The following is a 23,783-nucleotide window of genomic DNA, read 5'->3' as shown; positions in this document are numbered from 1 at the left end:
TGAATTTTATTTTAATACTGTGCATTGTTGCAATGTGCTTAATAAATATTTGCATAATTTGTAATTATGTATTTTTATGTTGTTTTTTTTATAATTTATGTAATTGTAATTATCTTTGAAACTTTAATATTAATTTATGCAATTGCAATGTCTTAATTTTAGTAATGTTAGTACACGGTCATAGCAATAAATGCAATGGTACTAATAATTGGCATAATTTCTTTCGGTGTTTCGGTTTCGGTTTTCAGCCTTGGTTTTCTCTTTTTCGGTTTTCGGTTTCGGCCAAGAATTTTCATTTCGGTGCATCCCTAGATTCAATGAACACTTGTTTTAAAAATCGAAAATGATTTTTTCAAAAAAGTGACACTTCTTGACAGCAATGCCTTATTTTGACATTCTGTCATAATTAGCCTTTCGCTGGCCCCTCCCCCAAAACGGCCATTGTCCAATCACACATCATAGCAACCGTTACTATGTGAGGCAGTTCCGACAAACTTTGACTCCAAGCAAGATGGTGAAGCGGTGCGCCCACGGCGTTTGTAAGTCGGACACTAGATTATAGAGCTGTAATCGGACCTTAAAAGTTAGGCCCGACAGGACCCGAGCCCGACAGATTTCGGCCCGAGCCAGACAAGTACATTTTGATGCTTTTTAAAAGCCCGAACCCGTTTACAGCCTGACACGGTGCGCCCACGGCGTTTGTAAGTCGGACACTAGATTATAGAGCTGTAATCGGACCTTAAAAGTTAGGCCCGACAGGACCCGAGCCCGACAGATTTCGGCCCGAGCCAGACAAGTACATTTTGATGCTTTTTAAAAGCCCGAACCCGTTTACAGCCTGACATTATTCAAATGTACGCACGCACACAGCTCTTTTGCCTTTTGTCAAGAATGAGTCATTTATACATGTTTTAACATAATCTATACATGACTAACGTAATAGGCCACTTGGAAGTTTGAACAAAGAAATAAAATAAGTCCTCGTAACATCTCAGAACTCTAAATAGCCCTAGGTATAGACTCATTTAGCCTATAAATAGGCCAACACACCAATAAAAACGAGTCTTTCTTAATTTTAATTAAAATCAATTCTAAATTAAGATCGGTATTTGGCAATAACGAAATTAATTAAGATAAAGACTCTTCCTTATTTGCTTCGCCATAGCAGCTGAAATTTAATAAATGAATAATGCCAACATTAGCCTATATAGGCTAGCCTATATGTCTACATTATGCATTTAAGACTCAATTAGTATTTAGTTATAATTTTTAAAACCTTTACTCACCAAGATAATGATCAAAAATAGCTACTCGCAATAGACAATAATAGACTATAACATATGAAAGAGAACTTTCCCGGCAGTGCAAGAGCATGACTGGTACACAAGGCTGTGCTGGTTGCATTTGAGGTACAGGTCATGGTGTTTCTCAGATTTCACTTTTTTTCCCTCCACGGCATACTGTAACCCCTTTTGCCTCGATCTGGAGGATATCGCGGAGGTATTACTCCAAAAAAGGTCACTGACACGCACGGGTATACCTCTTCCCGTCATGGCAATTTGTCGCGATGGTCATGTTTGACCATTAGTTTGTCGGAAGTAGCAACAGTAACTAAGGGGGGCGGGGCTCGGCGAAAAGCTAATTGATTTTAAAAATCTTATTAAGTCCTGTATTTAGATATAGAAAATATTTTTTTTAAGTCTAATGGACTACTTTTATTTGTGTGCTTTTTAAAGGCTTGATAGCACCATCCCCATTCACAGAACATCCAGAAACCCACTTTTGTGTTCCAAGTCAGAAAAAAACTTATAAACTGACTGAATGTTATATTAGTTTTATATTAGTTCATTAATAGTTTCAGAACTATTATGCATTTCAGAGAGTGTACAGTAGTGAAAAAAAGTCTTATGAAATGTTTTGATCACATTCCCTCTCCTTAATTACACTGTACCATCCTGATCAATAAAACAGGCTAAAACTTTCAGTATAATACACTCAAAATGGAAACTGATTTTCAATTAGTCCACACAATATTAACTCAAATACAGAGCCTTTAGAGAGCAAAGGTTTCTCTTGCAGACCACCATCAAGCTCAACTGCTGTTTTGACAAAGACACTTCTAAAAAATTTTCACAATGTATCTTTCATACTGCTTCAGGCCTATCTTCTGAGTGTCTGTCTGTCTGTCTGTCTGTCTGTCTGTGTGTGTGTGTGTGTGTGTGTGTGTGTGTCTACTAGGGCGTACAGCTCTAATAGAAAACCGAATCGAGAATCGAAATCGAATCGAGAATCAAAATCGAATCGATCTGGAACATCTGAATCGATACCCAGCCCTAATTCGAATGTGGATTTTTATTTTAAATTCGACTAATATCCAAAAAAAAATTTTTAAATACCAGATTTTGTAAGGATGCAGTGGTATAATAACAGGAACAACAGAGAACGCCATTACCATACTTGACCTGTTTGGGGTTCTAATCTCTAAATGCAAAAAAAAAAAAAAAAAAAAAAAAAAAGACTTATCCTGGCAGGCACGGGAGCAAGGAGGCATCTGTTGAAATGAATGACACAAGGCCATGTCTTATCCTGCACATAAACAAACCAACACGAGAGAGAAAGAGAGGAAAACACCAAATCCATGGCTTGACGTCAGTGGTTCAGTGTAAGGCAGCATGTAGGCATCAAGGGTGATGGGCTGAAATCACTGCTTTGAGTCTCTGGGGCTTTTGTAACAGGCTCTGAGCCTCTGAAATTGGACTACTAGATCACAAATGCACCCGGAACACCTGCACTGAAGGGGTTTTTCCCCCTGGTAAAGAACTATAATTCCTATGATTACATTGAATTGTGTACAGTTCAATCAATGAAGAAGCAAGTCATCTTATTAAACGCATAATAAACTATCAAACAGGCATTAAAAAGTGTCTTCTATGAGGCGTCATACTGGACAAGTGCACTATGACGACCAAGTTCGAGATAACAGATTTTAACTTCACTGTTTCTCTTTAAAATGTGCTCTAAATTAGAGGGCTGCATTGGGATTGGAACGCAAAATCTCGAGTGGTTGGTTTTGCCTTTACTGCGGGTGGGAATGGGCGCTCAAAAAAAAATAAAAAATTTTAGCTCGGGTCCCTCCATCCAGAAGTCCACAGATTTGGTGCATACCAAGAATGATGGCATTACACAGGCTAAGCAGGTGATTACACAGTGTTTGGTCGCACACCGATTCAATTACTTGCCCACTGTGGAGAACGAGTCAATCTTTCATTCATTTCTGGCTCGGCTCAGTGTTCATCTTCAGTTCTCTCTTCACAGCAGTTCAGTCAGTGTACTGTTTGAGTAAATGAATTACTCCGGGATATTGGTTTGTATTAACTCAGAGGGAGTGTCAGCCAAATAAAAAAAAAAAGTTAACAGCTTAAGTCATTTGGGTTAATTAATGCGTATTGGAGACGCGAAGCGTTTCAAACGATTCAGTTCGATTTGGAGAACTGGTTCAAGAAGATCCGGTTACATCGAGTGATTCGTTCGCAAACCGAAGATGAACGGAGGTCTCACGGGTTTGGAACGACATGAGGGTGAGTTATTAATGACATAATTTTGATTATTGGGTGAACTAACCCTTTAATATCCTAATGATTTTTGGCATAAAAGAAAAATCTATAATTTTGACCCAAACAATGTATTTTTTGCTATAGCTACAAATATACCCCAGCTACTTAAGATTGGTTTTGTGGTCCAGGGTTACATTTGGTGCTCAAAGAAAATTTTTACACATTTTCTTAACAGGTGTTGCTAAATATTTTTGTGGATACTGTAATAATTCTTTAAAGAATAGAAAGCTCAAAGGAAAAGCATTTTAACAATTACATATTTTTTGTAACAATGTGAAAGTCACCAATTTAAAGGGGAGGTCTAATGCCAAACCATGCTTTCTGACTCATTTAAACTGTTAAAGAGTTGGATTATCATGCTAAACATGGCCAAAGTTTCAATAGAATGTTTTTATTTTAGTTTTATTTCAGTATGGCCCTGTATGACATCATAAAGGGTGGAACTCCTTCTCCAGGAATAGCACAAACAGCTCAACCAGAGCAAGAGCAAGAGCAAGAGCACGCCCACAAACGTGCTTCTCTCTGGTTACAGAAGTCATCAGCACTCAGCAGCGCTGCTCAAGAAGGATTTTTCAAAACATTTTTTTAAATCCCAAAATCAACAATGTGTTTTTGAAAGATGACTTTGTTCAGCTTTCCAAAGAACCCAGCATTAAGGGAACAGCGGATGCATTGTTTCTCTGTCCCAGAAACAGAGTTGTGCAAGTGTGCTTGTTAGTTCCTGGGTTTTCGGTGATGAATGTTTTATAAACGAATAAAATAAAATTTAAGTCAATAAAGTTTTTGTTCTGGTTTTATTTATGTCAATATCACAGCTTGCACACGATCGCTATGCAAAAGCTTTGCATGCTCGTGACTCTTTAGCTTCACCCACAGCACACCTCTAGGAGTTTGACTGTTTTCGGAGAGAAGTGTAAAGCTAATAAAAAATTTTTTAACGCATTTGTAACGCCTTTATGTAAAAATGAACATTTATTTTGACGGGTTGACGTGGATATCTTTAAATTGACACTGGTTTTACTCAAATGAAACGGTAAAATGCTTGTGAAGTGACTCAGAACAGTTCTGGTGATGTTGTTTATATATTTATGTCCTCATTGAGATGGCAGATGCTGAAATTACTGCAAGCGTCACGCGCAGTTCTCTGCCATTCATTCATTCACACAGAGAGGCGCAGAACATGCAGGATTCATATTTCAACCAACTTTTGCGCCTTAACATTTACAGATACTGGTCCATATGGAGATTTTATAAATTTATGCTAATTTTGACAAATTTCGTGACTGTCCATATTAAAATGTAAGTTTCATTGTCATGACTGATTTGGTTTTGCACTGATTTTGAGATGCTATCCGCGTTTTCCACTTCGCGGAAATCATAGCGCTGTATGCATCAAGAACCGAGTTGACCGGGTATTCGGTACCACCGGTACTTAAAGAAACCTGCTACCGTGACATTTTCATTTTTCTAGTACCGACTTGGTACCGAAGTACCGGGTCTTTTGACAACACTATATTGTAAGGTGTTAACCATTGGTCTATATAATTGTTTTGCAATTTAATCTATGTTAAATTATTTACTTTATTCATTTTAGTATTTAAATGTTCAGTATTTTTTGTTATAAGAAAAAAGTTATTAAACCTGTTATACTTTATGACAAAACTTTTTTTGCAACTAAATTTCACTATCGTGATAATACCATATACCATGATAAAAACATAAACAATTAATCGCAACATGAAAATTTGATACGGTCACATGCCTAGGATAAACAGGTTAAAAAGTCATATGTATGGTATGGGTGGGTACAAGTGTGTGTATGCTTCAATCATTAATAGCATTAATAAATCCATATGACTGAATAAAATAAGGCATCTCTCACCATCTGCATCATTTATCTAGGGTGAATTAATATTTATAAATGCATATATATATAATATGAATTCATGAAGCCACATCCTTGTCTTGAGAGGATTTAACTCTTCCATGAACAGAGATAATAACTACATTAGATAGAAACCGCTTATTATGAGCATCTAACTAACTAGAGTCGAAGCAGAAATGAAGATTCGGCTTCCACACCCATCCTAAACCAGCAAGAGCAAGGCAAAGGAATAATTATTAAGACCCAGAATCCCTCTCCCACCTCACTCCCCACTCGCTCCCTTGAGGCTGAGCTGAAACTAACTAGGACTGTCTGAGGGAAGGGAGGAGGGGCAGAAAAATGAAGGATTAACAGGGTGATCAGTAAAGACAGTAAACAGAGAGGGAAAGACACTAGGCTGATTTCATGCACCATGTGTATGATCCATTCATTGAAAACAACAACAACAAAAGACTGGATTCTGTTCACACCAAATCTCAAATAACTGTTCTGCTCTTAGCCATTATTACTACTATTATTATAATTTGAACACCTAAAATTTAAGTATATATTAATTACTTAAAATTCATTTTCAAAACCAAATGGTTTAAATGACAATAAACCAAATAATAATCATTTATTCCTTGCCATCACAGGAATAAATTAAATTTTAAAATAATTTAAAATAGTAAACATTTGTTTTTACTGTATTTCTCAGCAAATAAATAGTTGCACACACTTTTCACGATATGTGTTCAGCAGAAGACAGGGAAAGGACAAATTTAACTGAACTGATAGAGGTTTGGAACAACATCAGACCAGGTAAATTATGACAGAATTTCAGATTTTGGGTGAACTGTCAGTTTAAGTACTTAATGTTTCTACTAATTAAACTATGTCAGTGTAATTTAGACAGACTAGCCTAACAAAACTTGTCTTGTTCAAGCACGGGAGAGAAAGCACGGTAGGTGGTAATGGTTAAAGTGCCCCTATAATGCCATTTCCAATATTGCCTTTCATGCAGTGTGTAATGTAGCTGTACATGAATGTAAACCACTTGAATAGTTGTAAAGCTGAAAATGCACAATAAAGATATTGTCTCCCAAAATAAAGAATTGACTCTGTACAGCCTAGTCGAGTCGTTAGTAATTTGAATCCCACTTCTGTGACGAATACACGTCACGGGGTAACACATTTGCATAATGCACGCCTATGTTCTACATTGGCCAGCCGCGAACAACTTGACCCAGCCCACAAACATGTAATACTACTAATGAATACTTCTCTAATCTCTGGGAGTTCAACACAGGATTCACAAAACACTTGCTGTTGAAAGATGGATCAGTATCTTGTTTATTTGAACCAGCTGCTTCACTGAATCACAACCTGTAAGATAAATAACAGATGTTTATATTTTCTATAAAGCAGTCAAAATACAGAACTACTGAAACAGGCGCATTGTTTCCGGCACCGCTGTACGCCATAGACCAATCACAACAGACTGGGCCATCTGACCAATCAGACCAGAGCAGGCTCATGAAAAGGAGGGGTTTAGAGGGACTGAATCTTTGAACAGCTTCGAACAAATTGTTTGAGAATCGTCGGAAAATTAGGTGATATTAAATGCAAACGTTCATCGGTTCATCACATAGCAACTGTGGCTAACGAAAACTTAACACTCCGTCTTCCACAATGACTTGCAAACCCATTAAGCAATCACATTTGAGACAACAAACCCTAAAAGTCGGTGATCACAGTATGTGCCCATTTCAAATAGAGTGACAGACAGCTTTCATTGCTCTGAGTGTAAATTGTCAATACGCTGTGGCTATTTCAGGCCTCTTGAATGAGGGATCACTAGAGGTACTGACAGATCTGACACATCCATCTTCAAAAGTGTCAGGGTAAAAATAGCAAACCAGCATCATCGTGAAACACACTCTGAAGGGCACGGAAGATGAAACTGTCTGACACCAACTCTACAGCCAATATCTACACAAATGATGGGCAAAGAGGCTAAAGAGGCTGTGTTTCCACATCTTCCATATGTTTGCATCACTATAAAATTTTAAAATCTTTAAAATGTTCATGAAAACAACTGATCATTCATATTAGAAAAGAAAAAAAGCATTTATTACTTTTGAAGGAAAGATGCTTAACAGTAAAACGATGTACTGGTTACTTTTGCTTAAAAGGCTGCTGGATCATAAAATGTACTTCACTGTTTTAGAAGAGTGATATGCTTGACTGCTGATCCATCATATAAAGTGAGATCAATCATCATCTGAACAATCCCAGATGCTTTAATAATCTAAACAGGTTATATTAACTAATAGTTCAACTGAGATACAGAGAGAGATACATTCAGGAGGTTAGACATGATACTCTCTGTACACTAGACAGTAGATTTAACACTGCTAAGCATTACTACGTGAATAAAACAGAAAAAAAAGCGCATCCTTCTATGAGCAGATATATTATACTGATAGACGCGGCTTTTAAACACTCCTGTGTGTATCTGTGTAAGCACTCGGTGTCATTGTAGCCAATCAAAAACATATCTGTTGAGAGCGTGAACACAATATCTTTGTTTCACACTGAACACGTTACTCTTGTGGTGCCTAAATCCAAGTGTAGCAGTTTCAATTATTTATTTTTTAATTTAAGTTTTAAAATCGGCAATTTACCGGTGATAAAATTAAAATAATGATCAGTCCATCAGTATCAGCCAAAGACTTTAATATACATCGTAATCCCTAGTTAAAACAGCATGAAAATTAGCTGAACTAATAGCCTGAGTTACAGGCAGTGCTACCTGTTTGTTTGATCGGTTGAAGATTAGGGCATTATTCTGGAAATTGTCCTATGAAAGCGGTTAGAATTTTGCCAAAAGCATTTGGTGTTAATAGAGACAAAGAAATTAGCTAATACATACTTCACCTTTAAAAAACCTGCCTTGTCTAACTAGAAGAAAAAAGTAAAAAAAAAATACTGGGTGGATTGGTCCATAAAAAGTTATCTGGAAAGGTTCAACCAAATAAATAAATGTAAAAAATAAAAATAAAAGAATTCCTGAGGTCTTCAGTAGGTCTGCCCCCTCAGTCGGTGCAGGCTTCACTCTGTGATCTTTGCCTTCAATCTGAGAATCGTGCCACCTCCGCTTACCAACTGCCATGCAAATAAGGCTGCTTTGGCATCCTCCCCAGCCTGATCTGTCAAGTGCTCTGACGTACCCAATGAAAAGAGAACCATGGGGGCTGAGGAGTTGAAGATGGAGTAGGTGGTAGGGTGAAGCTGGGAGATGTTAAGACATGGTATGAGTGGATCAGGCCGACATTTAGCCAAGGTCCCGCCCTGCCCCATCACGTTCCAGCCTGATGCACTGCAGTGATTACAAAAAGACAACATATTGTGCCGCACAGCAAGGTCTGTGAAGAAAATAGAACTGGCGCGAGCACAAGCAGCAATAAATAATTCATTTCAAAACTGGTCTCTTGCTTTCATTTAGATTGGTACAGTGTAGGTCATGGGCCTGATTGGACATGTAGGATTATTGATCGCTCAATGCTGGGAAGTGCTTGCACTGACGAACAGGATACTTTTCAAACACAGTAAATGTGGCGGCAGGAGGCACGGAGGGCTCCCAAACCAAGGTTAAAAACAGCCAGACACATTTTCAACTGAAAAACAGCAAGATGAGAGATGGACTGGTTTACTGACAGACTGTATTTGCACAAGCACTTGTGAAAAGAGTCCAATCAGTCCTAGCTAGAACCTCTTAAATTATTAAAGTGAACTGTATTTCATCTCCTTCAAACTGTAGTGAACACACTAGACTATCACAAACCCAGCATCACAGGCTGCAGACTCTTTCCCAACCTAATTTCCTCCCATTATCAACAAGTCAATAGCAGGAGGAAGTAAAATTGTTCAAATATGTTTATATTTCAAATGGTAAACACTATTTCTGGTCAGCTTTTTGACTACAAATCAAACTCAAACACATACAAGCAGTCTGATTCTTAACAAGGAAGGTCACTGGAAACGTCCAGGATGCAGACAGACAAACATGAGAGACATAGAGCAAGTCTGATCAATATCCATCAGACTCAGACCAGATGCCCTTACACATCTATAAACGCACAAAAAAATTTAAATAAATAAAAACAAATTGATCAAATACATATGAGAAAGTCTCTGCCATACCCAAATACTGCAGGTGAAGCACATCGGAGGAAGCAATTTGCTGATGCCGATTCATATTCCGTTCACTTCAGTCTTTCCCTTTCAAAGTGCGAGACCACTGACCTGTCTTGAAAGACTGGTTAAAACACGAACCAATAGCATTCGAGCTCAAGCTATGAAGGTACATTTCATTGGCTGGCCCTACTGAATAGACACGCCCCCTCAATGAACAAGTCTGTTTTGTATCTGAACAGACTCTGAGCTTTACTGATCGAGACATTTGTTACGTGGGTCATTCCTGTTATACAGTGACTTATGTCTCTGATTTATTTACTCATTTTCTCTAAAATGAGTCACATATTTAAAAGACATGGCTTAAATTTTATATTTAGGTCTTCTTTATCACTTAAACAGAGATAAGACATTATATATACTATTTTGCATTTTACACACCTTTTTATTAATATATGCATTCAATTTTGTTATGTCCTCAGTGCAAAGTATCGCTATTCAACTTCAAAAAGAAATATAAACCATGAAATGATAAAAAAAAAAAACTGCCTCTAATGATACATATAAATCATGTGCAAATATAGTTTTTTTTTTTTACAATTTTCTTCAATTACCGTGTCCCTGAAGTCATCTTCCACCCTGTTTGTACATACTTTCTCGCCTTCCAAAAAATTACTGCAATTTCATTGAGGCCATTTACAAGAAGTGACATCATTTATTTTTCCCACTGGAATTCAACTGTACAAACAGAGTTAAGCTCCAGCTCTTTTTTTTTTTTTTTAAATCTTATCCTGCTTGTCCCGCCCTTAAAGTTCCACCCTGTTAGGCTATATTATTAACAATGTTTGTCCTATCAAAAAAATTTAAAAACAAATCTGACATAGTTATAAAAGTTCTGTTAATCTGTATTAGATTAGCAAGCTAAATGTTGATCACTCAATGAGCTATGGCTTATTTAGCTCAAAATTTTCCGCCACAGGGAATAAATAGTATTTAGTGTATATAGCAAATTTCTATATATTAAAAGTGAAAGTGAAAGTAGTGACATTTGCCAAGTATGCAAAGTATGCTAATTGGTGCTCTGCATTTAACCCATCCAAGTGCACACACACACACACACACCCAGAGCAGTGGGCAGCTATATATCCAGCACCCCCGGGAGCAACTGGGGGTTCAGTGCCTTGCTCAAGGGCACTTCAGTCATGAGTATTGTGGGTGGAAGAGAGGGCTGTTCATTCACTCCCTCCCACCAACAACTCCTGCCAGCACCGAGACTCGAACCGGCGACCTTCTAGTAACCAGTCCAGTTCTCTAACAATTAGGCCACAGCTGCCCCTAAATATTTCCCCCTCCTGTGGGTGGTTTTTGTTTTTTACCTCCAACTCAAGTTCTCTATCAATGACCAGGGAGCTTAAGGGTTCTGCACAGTATCTTATTTATGTGTGTATGTGTATTATATATATATATATATATATATATATATATGTGTGTGTGTGTGTGTGTGCACAGTATCTTACAGTATCTTATTTATGTGTGTATATATATATATATATATATATATATATATATATATATATATATATATATATATATATACACACACACACACACACACACACACACAAATAAGATACTGTGTAGAATTACTTTTATAATTATTATTATTTATTTATTATTATTTGTTTTTTATAATATAGCTGCAGTTCCACACATAACCGATGGGTAACCATGAAGGACAATGACGGAAAGCTTGTCCACCGTTAGAACCTGTTCATGTTCCACCCTGTTATACTCCGTTCCACCCCGTTATGCTCCTTTCCAACCTGTTATGAAAGTAATTTTAAATAATAAATTTGACTGCAAAATTAAATGTTTGGAACACTTTTGTCTTATTTTGTGAGGTGAGAAGTACTAACAGCTTATAAATATTTTTCAGCAAAAAAAAAAATATTTACCACCCTATTGGTAAAGAAAGTTACAAAAAGTACCTGTTCTTAATAATTAAGACATATTCTATTCATCAATAATCATTGTGTTATTGTTTTGAAAATAAAAAAATAAGATGGCATAAGGGACATATACTATCCAAGAAAAGCTCATTATTGTTTAATATTTGATAAAATAGAGGGAATTATATATATATCTGTGTGTGTGTGTGTTTTATTGTCATTTGTAGGGAAACTCTTACGATGCATTTAAACACTATTACTGGAGTCAGATTTAGCACATTTAAAAACATGACATAATGCACATGACAATAAGAGTTGTTTGTGAACGAGTCGGTGTTTATAACGAATCGGTTGAGTGAACAATTCAGTGATTCAGTTACAATACAAAAAAGCAGAACTCAACTCAAGAAAGATGCGAAAATGAATGCTGAGTAGGTGTAACGGAGGCTTGCCTCTGGCGATTACATTTTGGTTGCACCATCAACTAAAGCAAAGAAAAGTTTTGATCATGTTTATAATGAGAATAATGAGTGAATAATGACGCACCATTAGTGAGTGCAGGAGCGCGCTGAAGACATCTAAAGTGGATTCAATAATTTTCCTCCACAAAAACATGTAGGCTTAGCCTAATCTCTGTGAGTAAAGGTTTTTCAAATGATAACTAAATATTCATTGAGTCTTAAATGCATAATGGGGACAGAGTATTTACACTGTTAGGCTTTGCCATAATTACAGTAACTTAAAAAAACCGCAAAAAAGCTCAGTAAAATACCATTTATATTATTTACGGTAAACTACTGTAATATACACTGCATTGTGGGTATTTTGTATGAATTTTACATTAACTTACTGTATATGGTCATTTACAGTACTTTACTGTTTACGCAAAAGCAGTAGTGCTACTGTAAATGAAGAAGACAGATTTCTATAATACAATTAAGTTGTAATCATTGCCTTTGTCATTGTGTCCACAACTTGTATTACTCATAGGGCTATATGCATATTGTATTAATGTTTTAGGCCTATTAAAATGTCATATGATAATGTTTTATAGTTTTTTTCCATCTTGTTCTGCAGATGAAAATCATAAAATCATTCTCATTTCACACACTGGATGTTAATTTTAATAGAAGCATTTTCTCCAATAAAAAACAACAACAACAACATTTATAATAATAATAATAATAATAAACGGAGCAGAAACAAAAAATTGGATGCATGTCAGTAATTATTTTGGATCTGTGCATTCGGTCTTAAAGTAACAGTAGCCTATATACAGTATACTGATGCTGTTGGCCATTGCAATCAAACAACAAAAGACAAAGAGAATCACTCACTGCTCTTGACCCAATAGCTCCCCCCAAACCTCTACAAAGCTGAGTAGTAAGTGCTCTGGACAAGTGGACTTGTTGATTCGACTGGCACTCTTGGGATAATAGGTGGCAGTGGACTACTAAATCTCCATAAGTAGAAGTACAAGTAATATTTAAAGAAAAAGCTCTGTTAAGAAATTAAATCAAGGTAAAAACATAACTGTGAACTACACACCAATAGAAAAGCAAATAATATAACCTTTTAAAGTGAAAGGTGGAGACAGATTGAGAAAGGTGAGAATGATAATTAGGTGAAAGGATCACAGTTCTGCTATTTTTAATATAGGAAAATGTAAAGCGATAGTTGCATAGTGTACACTTACTGATTGTCTATTATGTGCATTTAAAAAACTTGACAATCTTTCCAAATTTTTACGAGAATCGTGTAATTCCTTTGCCAAAAAGAAGAGAAAGCTTTAAAGAAATAAAAATTCTGTAATTTACTCACTCTTATGTTGTTCCAAACCTGAATGAATTTATTTAGTCTGTTGAACATAAAAGATTATATTTTGAAAAATGTTGGTAACCAAATAGTCCTTTGAATTCTATGGTATGAAAAAATTAAATACTATGGAAGTCAATGGGGACCTGTGCATTTCTTAGAGACAAAACATGTAAAATTCATATCACATGTGCGGTGCTACCAAATCTGGTGCTGGTGCTACAATCTGTAGAACTTGCTGTGTGAGTGTGTTACTCCAAGGATGTAATTGTTTTGTTTTCTTTTGTTTTCTTTCTCTTTCTTTCTTTCTTTCTTTCTTTCTTTCTTTCTTTCTTTCTTTCCCCTTTCTCCCTGTTTCTCTCTCTACTTCCCATATGCAGAAAGGAATTGATGCCACCTGACACCAGTGATCTGCTGTGATTGGAGGAGTGGAAGTTTGGAACTTTTTTGAAGTGTATTTTTATTGTGAATTTTTTTTTATTTTGTTTTGTTTTGTAACTTAGTTTTGTTTTAATTAGATGATTTGTTTAAAATAAAATATTTTGTTTGACAAAAAAGCACAATAAACAATATGTTGATGTACATGGACTCAAGTAACTTTTTTGGAATTTGTTAAATTCAATAGCATTAATGTAAAATATAAATATTAAAATATTGTAAAATAAATTACAATAAAATGACTAATATACTGTAAAATTAAATTGCAGTAAGGGAATCATACTGTAAAATTAAATCACGGTAAGGGCATCTTCCTGTAAAATTTAATCCCGGTAAGGGCATCTTCCTGTAAAATTAAATTGCGGTAAGGGCATCTTACTGTAAAATTAAATTGCGGTAAGGGCATCTTACCGTAAAACACATTTACAGGTAAGCTACTGTAAAGGGGAACTTACAGTAACTTACTGGCAATAGTGCTGCCAGTAAGTTACTGCAAAAATACGATAAAAAGTCTAACAGTGCACGCTAATGTTTTGTAAAAATGGCATTATTTTTTTACTAAATATCTGCTAGTGCGAAGCAAATCCGGCGGAGCCTTTATCTTGATTTCGTTATTGCCAAATACCCATCTTAATGTAAAATTTATCTTAATTTAATTTGTTAAAAATTACTAGTTTTTATTGGTGCGTTGGTCTATTTATAGGTTAAATGAGCCTATGTCTAGAATGCTGAGATGTTACGATGTCACAGAGGACTTATTTTATTTCTTTATTTCAACTTCCAAGTGGTCTAGTCTACGTTAGTTATGAATAAATTATGTTAAAATGTATAAATGACTCATTATTGACAAAAGGCAAAAGAGTTGTGTGCATGCGCACATTTAAATAATGTTGGGCTGTAAACGGGTTCGGGCTTTAAAAAAAGCTGTCAATAAAAATGTACTTGTCGGGCTCGGGTCCTGTCGGGCCTAACTTTTAAGGCCCGATTACAGCTCTAGCGTAAACACTGCAAAAAGGGTCACAAGACATTCAAAAGCTTCGAATAACCGAATTCTTTTTTTTAGTTAAGGACTCAAAAGATTCGAAACACTGAGAAGAATCAAAATTCAATTCACCGCCACCTGCGTTTATTTAAATGCATATGAGTTATTGGCATTGTGAAGACATGTTTATATGACAAGGAGAGCAAGGAAATAGCTCATGATAACAACATAAAAGAACTAGTTTGACATATAGGCACATGATAGGTCAAAATTGATAGCCTGTATGCACTGTAAGTCGCTTTGGATAGCGTCTGCTAAATGCATTGCATTAATTTAATTTATTTATATATATATATATATATACACACACACACACACACACACACACACAAATAAGATACTGTGTAGAATTACTTTTATAATTATTATTATTTATTTATTATTATTTGTTTTTTTATAATATAGCTGCAGTTCCACACATAACCGATGGGTAACCATGAAGGACAATGACGGAAAGCTTGTCCACCGTTAGAACCTGTTCATGTTTCACCCTGTTATACTCCGTTCCACCCCGTTATGCTCCTTTCCAACCTGTTATGAAAGTAATTTTAAATAATAAATTTGACTGCAAAATTAAATGTTTGGAACACTTTTGTCTTATTTTGTGAGGTGAGAAGTACTAACAGCTTATAAATATTTATCCTGTCGGGCCTAACTTTTAAGGCCCGATTACAGCTCTAGCGTAAACACTGCAAAAAGGGTCACAAGACATTCAAAAGCTTCGAATAACCGAATTTTTTTTTTTAGTTAAGGACTCAAAAGATTCGAAACACTGAGAAGAATCAAAATTCAATTCACCGCCACCTGCGTTTATTTAAATGCATATGAGTTATTTGCATTGTGAAGACATGTTTATATGACAAGGAGAGCAAGGAAATAGCTCATGATAACAACATAAAAGAACTAGTTTGACATATAGGCACATGATAGGTCAAAATTGATAGCCTGTATGCACTGTAAGTCGCTTTGGATAGCGTCTGCTAAATGCATTGCATTAATTTAATTTATTTATATATATATATATATATATATAACACACACACACACACACATACATACATACATACATACCATACATAACATAGCAAATGAATTAAATGAAAGTTTATGACAGTCTAAATATGGAATTAATATATGTGTAAATGTCCTATCGAGAACATATATGCATCAAATGCTGCGCACTGTCTGAACTGCTACTGTGAAACAACTTCTTTGCGAGCTGGAATCACGCAATGAAGCCCAATGCAATCTGCTTTAAGTGCTCTCGCAACAGTTGTCGAGCACGAGAAAGACATGTGCAGATGTAACGGCACTCAAGATGACAGGTACAGTTTGTCACAAATCCGAGCTACAAACGTGTCTTACCTTCAGCACGAGTCCGGAGATCCGACATAGTTCTCTGAACGGGCGGCATATGTCCACCTGTCAAACTTAATGCATAAAACTCCGCGTTGCGTTTCTCTCTTCACCCGTCTAAAGATTTTGAGCGCCGGTAACCGTCACCAAAGTAGCTTTCCCCCACTTCCCGTGACCGGTAACCATTTATTTAGCGTTAGCATTCATGTTGTTGTTGATGAACACCGATAGTTCCGCCCTCATAATAAGCTCGCTCCAGCATCAGCGCGCGGAACTGAACGCCAAATCTCCGCAGCATGCGCAAGAATGAAGAAGCGGTTGAAACGCGGAATGTGAACGAGCCCTGCCGCTTCACAAATTGGACCGTACCAACTAAGAGCTTAGAGGGGGGTCTAGTCCCAATATATCGCATACAATCTGGTCGTTCACACTCTAAAAAACATACATTTCTTATAGAAATAATATTTCTTTAAATCCAAATAAAATCAGATCTCCAGGTATACACAGTATTATTTGTCCTCTGCTAAATAAAAACTAAGCCAAAATATTTTCCCCTAATATGATCTCGGCGTTAAAAAGGTCTGCTGGAGATTCCCTCGCTGCAGTTATTGTTTCGAAGGGGGATTGCATTGCAGAGACAATGACAGCCCACTATTTCTTTATTTTAGGCCCTGAAGCAATCACGACTCTGCAATGGCCTCTCGTTTTACCCTTCAGCCGGAAAACATTATGGCTTTGCTGATATGCTGAGGGTTTGCTCTCAGCAATCCACATGTTGATGGACGATATTCTCCATTCCTGTTTCACGTTCGTCTTCAGGCCAACTGCTATTAATATTATTGATGTTATTATAATTAGACAAATTTTATGGACATATTGACATATTTTCGGCCTTTATTTTGTAATTGGTTAAGTCTGAATACTGCACACACATACATTTTTAATGTTATCTTAGTATCTTTCATTATATTAATAATATTAGATATATGAAAATTTAACCCACAAATAATAACATTTTCTGGTTTTCTTTCCCTGCACGGTTGCTCTGCTCCTGAGGTTGCCTAGCAACAGTGACAAGATGCCTGAGTCTTTGATTACGTGCGCGGCGCTTTTATCTTTGAGCACATATCAGTCTAAATAATGACTCATTCTCTCAATACACACACAGACACGCGCGCTCTCATTCACAGACAGATATAAATAGATCAATATTGTTATTTGAATTCTGTCGAACACACATTAATGTCCAGCCTTGTTCCCATCCTCCATCTGTGCTGATCAAAAATAATCAGACGAACATCTGGTATAAATGCTGCATATAATAGCCTATGTAAAAATGTGTATTAAAACTGTACATTTATAAACAATTATATAAAATAAAATAATATAATCTAAATAATCTAAAAATGCTACTTCCCATTTCAAATTTTCTCTTCTTAAATTGATATTTCACCTGAAAAATAAAAGGTGGCCATTATGTAACCTGCTTTAACTCCTAAAATTTAATGTGTATCTTCAGAAGGCTTGGAATAGAGCATGAGCTATATAGGTGACGCTTATTACTTATAATGCATATGTTTATGCTTTTACATCCTTTTCGAGTACAACCCGAATTCCGGAAAAGTTGGGACGTTTTTTAAATTTTAATAAAATGAAAACGAAAGGAATTTCAAATCACATGAGCAAATATTTTATTCACAATAGAACATAGATAACGTAGCAAATGTTTAAACTGAGAAATTTTACACTTTTATCCACTTAATTAGCTCATTTAAAATTTAATGCCTGCTACAGGTCTCAAAAAAGTTGGCACGGGGGCAACAAATGGCTAAAAAAGCAAGCAGTTTTGAAAAGATTCAGCTGGGAAAACATCTAGTGATTAATTAAGTTAATTGATATCAGGTCTGTAACATGATTAGCTATAAAAGCTTTGTCTTAGAGAAGCAGAGTCTCTCAGAAGTAAAGATGGGCAGAGGCTCTCCAATCTGTGAAAGACTGCATAAAAAAATTGTGGAAAACTTTAAAAACAATGTTCCTCAACGTCAAATTGCAAAGGCTTTGCAAATCTCATCATCTACAGTGCATAACATCATCAAAAGATTCAGAGAAACTGGAGAAATCTCTGTGCGTAAGGGACAAGGCCGGAGACCTTTATTGGATGCCCGTGGTCTTCGGGCTCTCAGTCGACACTGCATCACTCATCGGCATGATTGTGTCAATGACATTACTAAATGGGCCCAGGAATACTTTCAGAAACCACTGTCGGTAAACACAATCCGCCGTGCCATCAGCAGATGTCAACTAAAGCTCTATCATGCAAAAAGGAAGCCATATGTGAACATGGTCCAGAAGCGCCGTCGTGTCCTGTGGGCCAAGGCTCATTTAAAACGCACTATTTCAAAGTGGAATAGCGTTTTATGGTCAGACGAGTCCAAATTTGACATTCTTGTTGGAAATCACGGACGCCGTGTCCTCCGGGCTAAAGAGGAGGGAGACCTTCCAGCATGTTATCAGCGTTCAGTTCAAAAGCCAGCATCTCTGATGGTATGGGGGTGCATAAGTGCATACGGTATGGGCAGCTTGCATGTTTTGGAAGGCTCTGTGAATGCTGAAAGGTATATAAAGGTTTTAGAGCAACATATGCTTCCCTCCAAACAACGTCTATTTCAGGGTAGGCCTTGTTTATTTCAGCAGGACAATGCAAAACCACATACTGCAGCTATAACAACAGCATGGCTTCGTCGTAGAAGAGTCCGGGTGCTAACCTGGCCTGCCTGCAGTCCAGATCTTTCACCTATAGAGAACATTTGGCGCATCATTAAACGAAAACTACGTCAAAGACGACCACGAACTCTTCAGCAGCTGGAAATCTATATAAGGCAAGAATGGGACCAAATTCCAACAGCAAAACTCCAGCAACTCTTAGCCTCAATGCCCAGACGTCTTCAAACTGTTTTGAAAAGAAAAGGAGATGCTACACCATGGTAAACATGCCCCGTCCCAACTATTTTGAGACCTGTAGCAGAAATCAAAATTGAAATGAGCTCATTTTGTGCATAAAATTGTAAACTTTCTCAGTTTAAACATTTGCTATGTTATCTATGTTCTATTGTGAATAAAATATTGGCTCATGTGATTTGAAAGTCTTTTAGTTTTCATTTTATTAAAATTTAAAAAACGTCCCAACTTTTCCGGAATTCGGGTTGTAAATGATGACAGAATTGCCATTTTGGAGTGACATATTTGTTGTAGGATTCTGTTTAGTTCATATGCATACTATTTATTTATTTGGCTAAATTCCATATCCATTGTCAGGAAATAAAGCTTTTAGTATTTTATAGTAAAAAAAAAAAAAAACCTATTAAGACTGCACCGGCTTCATCTCTCATGCCTTTGTGTAATATTGTTTATTTTCCTCTAACATATTGTTTATATATTTGTAATTCAGTAAAAAAAATACTGTTCAACACATCAGAACATCATGACTCATTCATATCTCCTGCATGCACAAAAGTTCAATCCTTTTTGCTATAAAGCAACAGAGTGACATCTCACTCTCCACTAAAAAGGGCAGAGAATCTTCTGCGCTCCAAGCAGTGGTCAGAGGCCATCTCTGTGATAAATGAGCCGGCCGCTCATCAGAACACTTAGGCCACACAATATCTGCACTGGCTGCAGGCTAATGAGTGTGATCTACTTATTGACAGATTAGATTCACTGCATGTGGTTGGGACCATGAAATATTCAACAATGCCCTATGCATGTATTTATAAGCAGCATGTTGATTCTTTTTGGAAGAATATTTGCGATTGAGATTATAGGTTTCAATGGATGGCATGAAAATGAGTTCAAAATGAGAACTAATAAAATAATAGGTTGTGTTTCAGACTAAAAACTCAGGCCGAAAGGGTCATGAAGAAGAGTACTGACAGCAACACCTGTCCGTCAACAGTCAGATGGCACCATGGCAGCCTATCAGCCGATATGATCAGAAAGATCCCCTTAGAATCCTTGGATCTGCTTACAATAGCAGAGGATTCTGGGAAGCTATAACATGGGTAAAAAAAAAAAGACAGTGGGCTTAATAGATATTGCCTGAGGAATCTAATTAAAACCCTGCATGTTTGTCTGAACATATTGCACAAGGACATGTATGGGTCCAAAATAGACTGTAATAAAGCAAATAAATATATTTTAAGTAATAAATGTACAGTCATTAAATTGCTTATGAGTGCTGGCCAATATTGCTGCAGTCTTGGAGTTAAACTTACTACCTTTAAAAAGTGGTAACCTGCAACTGTTAGAGTTATTTCTACTTAAAAAAACTTTTTTTGTATAAATTAATTGATTTATGTTGATTTAGTTAGTGCACTTGAGGAAACAGATCTGATCTGAACAGTAGAGATTATTGCAATTCATTGATCAGTAAAATCAGACTCTGCCCTCTGCTGGAGTATGACTATCAGTGAAACCCCCACATTTTGATTTTCCTGAGAACACCTTTTCAATTAAAGTAATATTAAACCATATTTACCACTTCTTAATCAGTCATACAGTCCTCCATAATCATCTTATAAAGTGCTGATGTATATGTATAAATCACCTGAAATACCCCTTTTAATCATGGGATTTAAGCCAAATTAATTCCTTAAGTCACTGTAAACAAAATTGAATTATATATATCTTCTTTGTTCTTTAAATGATGGGATGGTTGGGTCAATCATCTCCATGACTCATGGTGATCATTGACTTAATATTTATGAATCATGCATGAATATTCCTTTCTTGGAGATTATTATTTTCTAAAATGCTTGGTGTGATGGTGGTGACAGCAGTGCAGAGAACAGAGATCAATATAAAAACGGAATTTAAGATAATTAAATTCACATAATTGATATATTTTAAGTTTTTAGAAAATGTGCAAAGTGGAATTTCCTTGATTGTAACACTTAGTTTAAAATGAAGCTGTTACAATATATTCTGTAAACCTATTGTAGGTTATAATAAATAAAATAAAAGCAGTTTTTCTTTCAAATCATTCTTGTTGAAGTATCCTCCATAAATAAGAGCTCTTAGAAGCTAAATTTATTTTGTCAAGTATACATTCTTATGTCAGTGTCCTTTGTTGATCCTAGAGTAAAATTTCTGTCAAACGATCATATGCCAACCCGGATTCTAACCACAACCAGCCTGACTGGTTCATTAGCTTTGTTGTTTCATGCCAACAAGGATGTTGACCCAGGAATATTAAGAACAGACACGATCAGCCTTGAGCACTGATCACTCACACTGACAATCACAAGCTCTGACGTGACATCATTTAGTGAAAGATCAAACTGAAAAAGCCCTGGAATAAAACAGACACCGCCGTCTGAGTATATTGGCATGCGGCTAGAAACAGATGATTTGTTGAAGTTCAAAGAGAAATGTAGCTCAATATTTATCAGGCTCACTGGATGCATACATGCAGGATGATTTGCAGCATCTAAATTATGCAGAGTCTTTGTGTTAAGCCGTTTGGTTCTTCTCATGCTACTGTTTAAAATGCAAAGAGCATCTGATGTGACTGCATGTTTAACTCAGATAACTCCTTTAGGGGAATGACTGAGAGAAGAACTGACAGATCAGCATGATAAGTGAGAAAGAAGCCATTGCAAGATGTTTGTCTGGTATTTGCCATGATTTTGTAATGAAACTGCCATTTTGTGACGCTTCAGAAAAAATATGGAGTTAAAAAACTGTAATTAGCCCTTAAGATGAAAATGGTTGAGGAGTGCAGCTTTCTTTCCTGTGTTGTTGTACTTCAAAATAAAAGAGGAAGTTTGGGTGGGATGTTTTGTCTTAGAAAAGTCCTTACATCACAGCCACAGACCATAATTTAGTCAGTTGCATACATACAATTCTTTTGAACAGGGGTGTATTTATTACAAACACACACACACACACAAATTGCAGCAACTGTTTTCAACATTGATAATAATAAGCGGAAATATGTCTGTCATTTTTGTTTTCTGTAAGAATACTCACTTAAAAAGATAAGCCTGCTTTAAGGCTTAGTTCCAATTAATTTATAATATAGGCCTATTCCATTTCCATCAACTGGGCCGGCATGCAATATGACTTCTGCAGGGCCATTGTAGTCACAGAACAGCTGCAGTGCTACCTGCAGCCCCACTGGAGGGCGGATGGGTGCAAATGCCAGCCAATGAGAGTTGAACTCCATTTCCCCTCATGCACAAGCACAGTAGGTGGTTGCATGCAGAGCATGCGGAATCCTTTTAGGGGCATGCAGCTGAGGTGCATTAAGAAACTCTGATGCACTGAGAACCACAAGCGCAGCAGCCAGGTGCATCATGCACTCATGAGTGGGGTGGAGGGGTGAATCATGCTTGTCATGATGTGACACACAGCAGCCGTGATAGCACTGCATGATTTATTTTTTCCCTGTTTATTCGAAATATTTCCAAACGTGTTAAATACAGGGAATATCTTAATTCTCAAATATGTGTAGCCTAAGTAAATGCGTTTTGCACCTTTATAGATTGTTATTTGATCAATAAATGGTGATGGGCAAAGTAGACAAACAGTAGCCTAATCCATAAAAGGAACCATAATAATCCAGTAGCCATAAACCCCCGACTTCTACTTTAGTACCAGATATGGGTGTCATGTCATAAAAATTTTAATACGACTCTGCATTTTTAATTGTTTTTAACTGCATTTTAATTTAATAACAATATTGTAATTTTACAGAGGGTAAATAACATTTACATTGTCAAATAACATTTGTATTTAGTCTAGCCAGAGTTCAGGCACTCACGCACATCTGCACTTTGTTGTTTCTGATGAGAGAATTTGCCAGATAATTCAGTCAGCGAGCAAGAGAACAAAACACCGTGTTTCAGCGATGACTCATCTGAACGTTTTTGATTGGCTATTCAATTGATAAGCTCAACAGAATCGTGTGTGATTGGTTATAATGCAGCTCTGTACTAATGCGTCTGTCTCTGGCTCAGCGCCAGCCAAAGTGCGAGCGCAGATTTTAATTTAGCAGCTGATGATGTGCGGCACTGAGCGATCTAATCACACCGGTGTAATTGTATCAAATATAAAAATATATTATTCAGCTTTTTTTGTCATTTGGAGGCGGCATTCAAAATCTACTTGGCTCAGAAATCTGAGTGCGCACGTGCCCATTCAGAGTGATGAATCTCTCAAACCATATGTAAAAAATTTGTCTCAACAAAAATAGTAAGTTACTTACTAACCCTCAAGTCAAACCTGCTTTCTACCATGGAATATTTGTGTGTATTTTTTTGTCCATAAAACAGGTTTGGAAAATGAAAGATGACAGCATTATTTATGTTTTTTTTTAAAACCTAAATGTTGCAAATAACTTTTGGTTACAAACTTTCTGTGAGTCAAGGTTATTCATAGAAAAAAAAAAATCTGACATGATAAATTATTAAAAAGACTATCAGTTTCTTCATGGTCCGTTTTCTCAGTAA

The 23,783-nt window shown here is 36.4% G+C and overlaps 1 protein-coding gene across 4 annotated transcripts in view; it reads right to left on the bottom strand.

Moving 5' to 3' along the window:
- LOC132113762 (probable phospholipid-transporting ATPase IA) overlaps positions 1–16,597 on the bottom strand; it is a 127,334-nt gene extending 110,737 nt beyond the window's left edge. For all 4 annotated transcript variants that reach the window (XR_009425202.1, XM_059521737.1, XM_059521738.1 and 1 more), the window contains exon 1: positions 16,285–16,597. Coding sequence is in view for 3 of the 4 variants with exons in the window: in XM_059521737.1 (XP_059377720.1) it covers positions 16,285–16,333 (49 nt within the window). In the remaining variant the exon portion in view is untranslated. The remainder of the gene's footprint in view (positions 1–16,284) is intronic.
- Positions 16,598–23,783: the final 7,186 nt, after the last annotated feature.

Source organism: Carassius carassius, chromosome 33, assembly GCF_963082965.1.
Source record: "Carassius carassius chromosome 33, fCarCar2.1, whole genome shotgun sequence".
NCBI classification, from domain to species: domain Eukaryota; kingdom Metazoa; phylum Chordata; class Actinopteri; order Cypriniformes; family Cyprinidae; genus Carassius; species Carassius carassius.
This window is presented reverse-complemented; position numbering and strand designations above follow the sequence as displayed.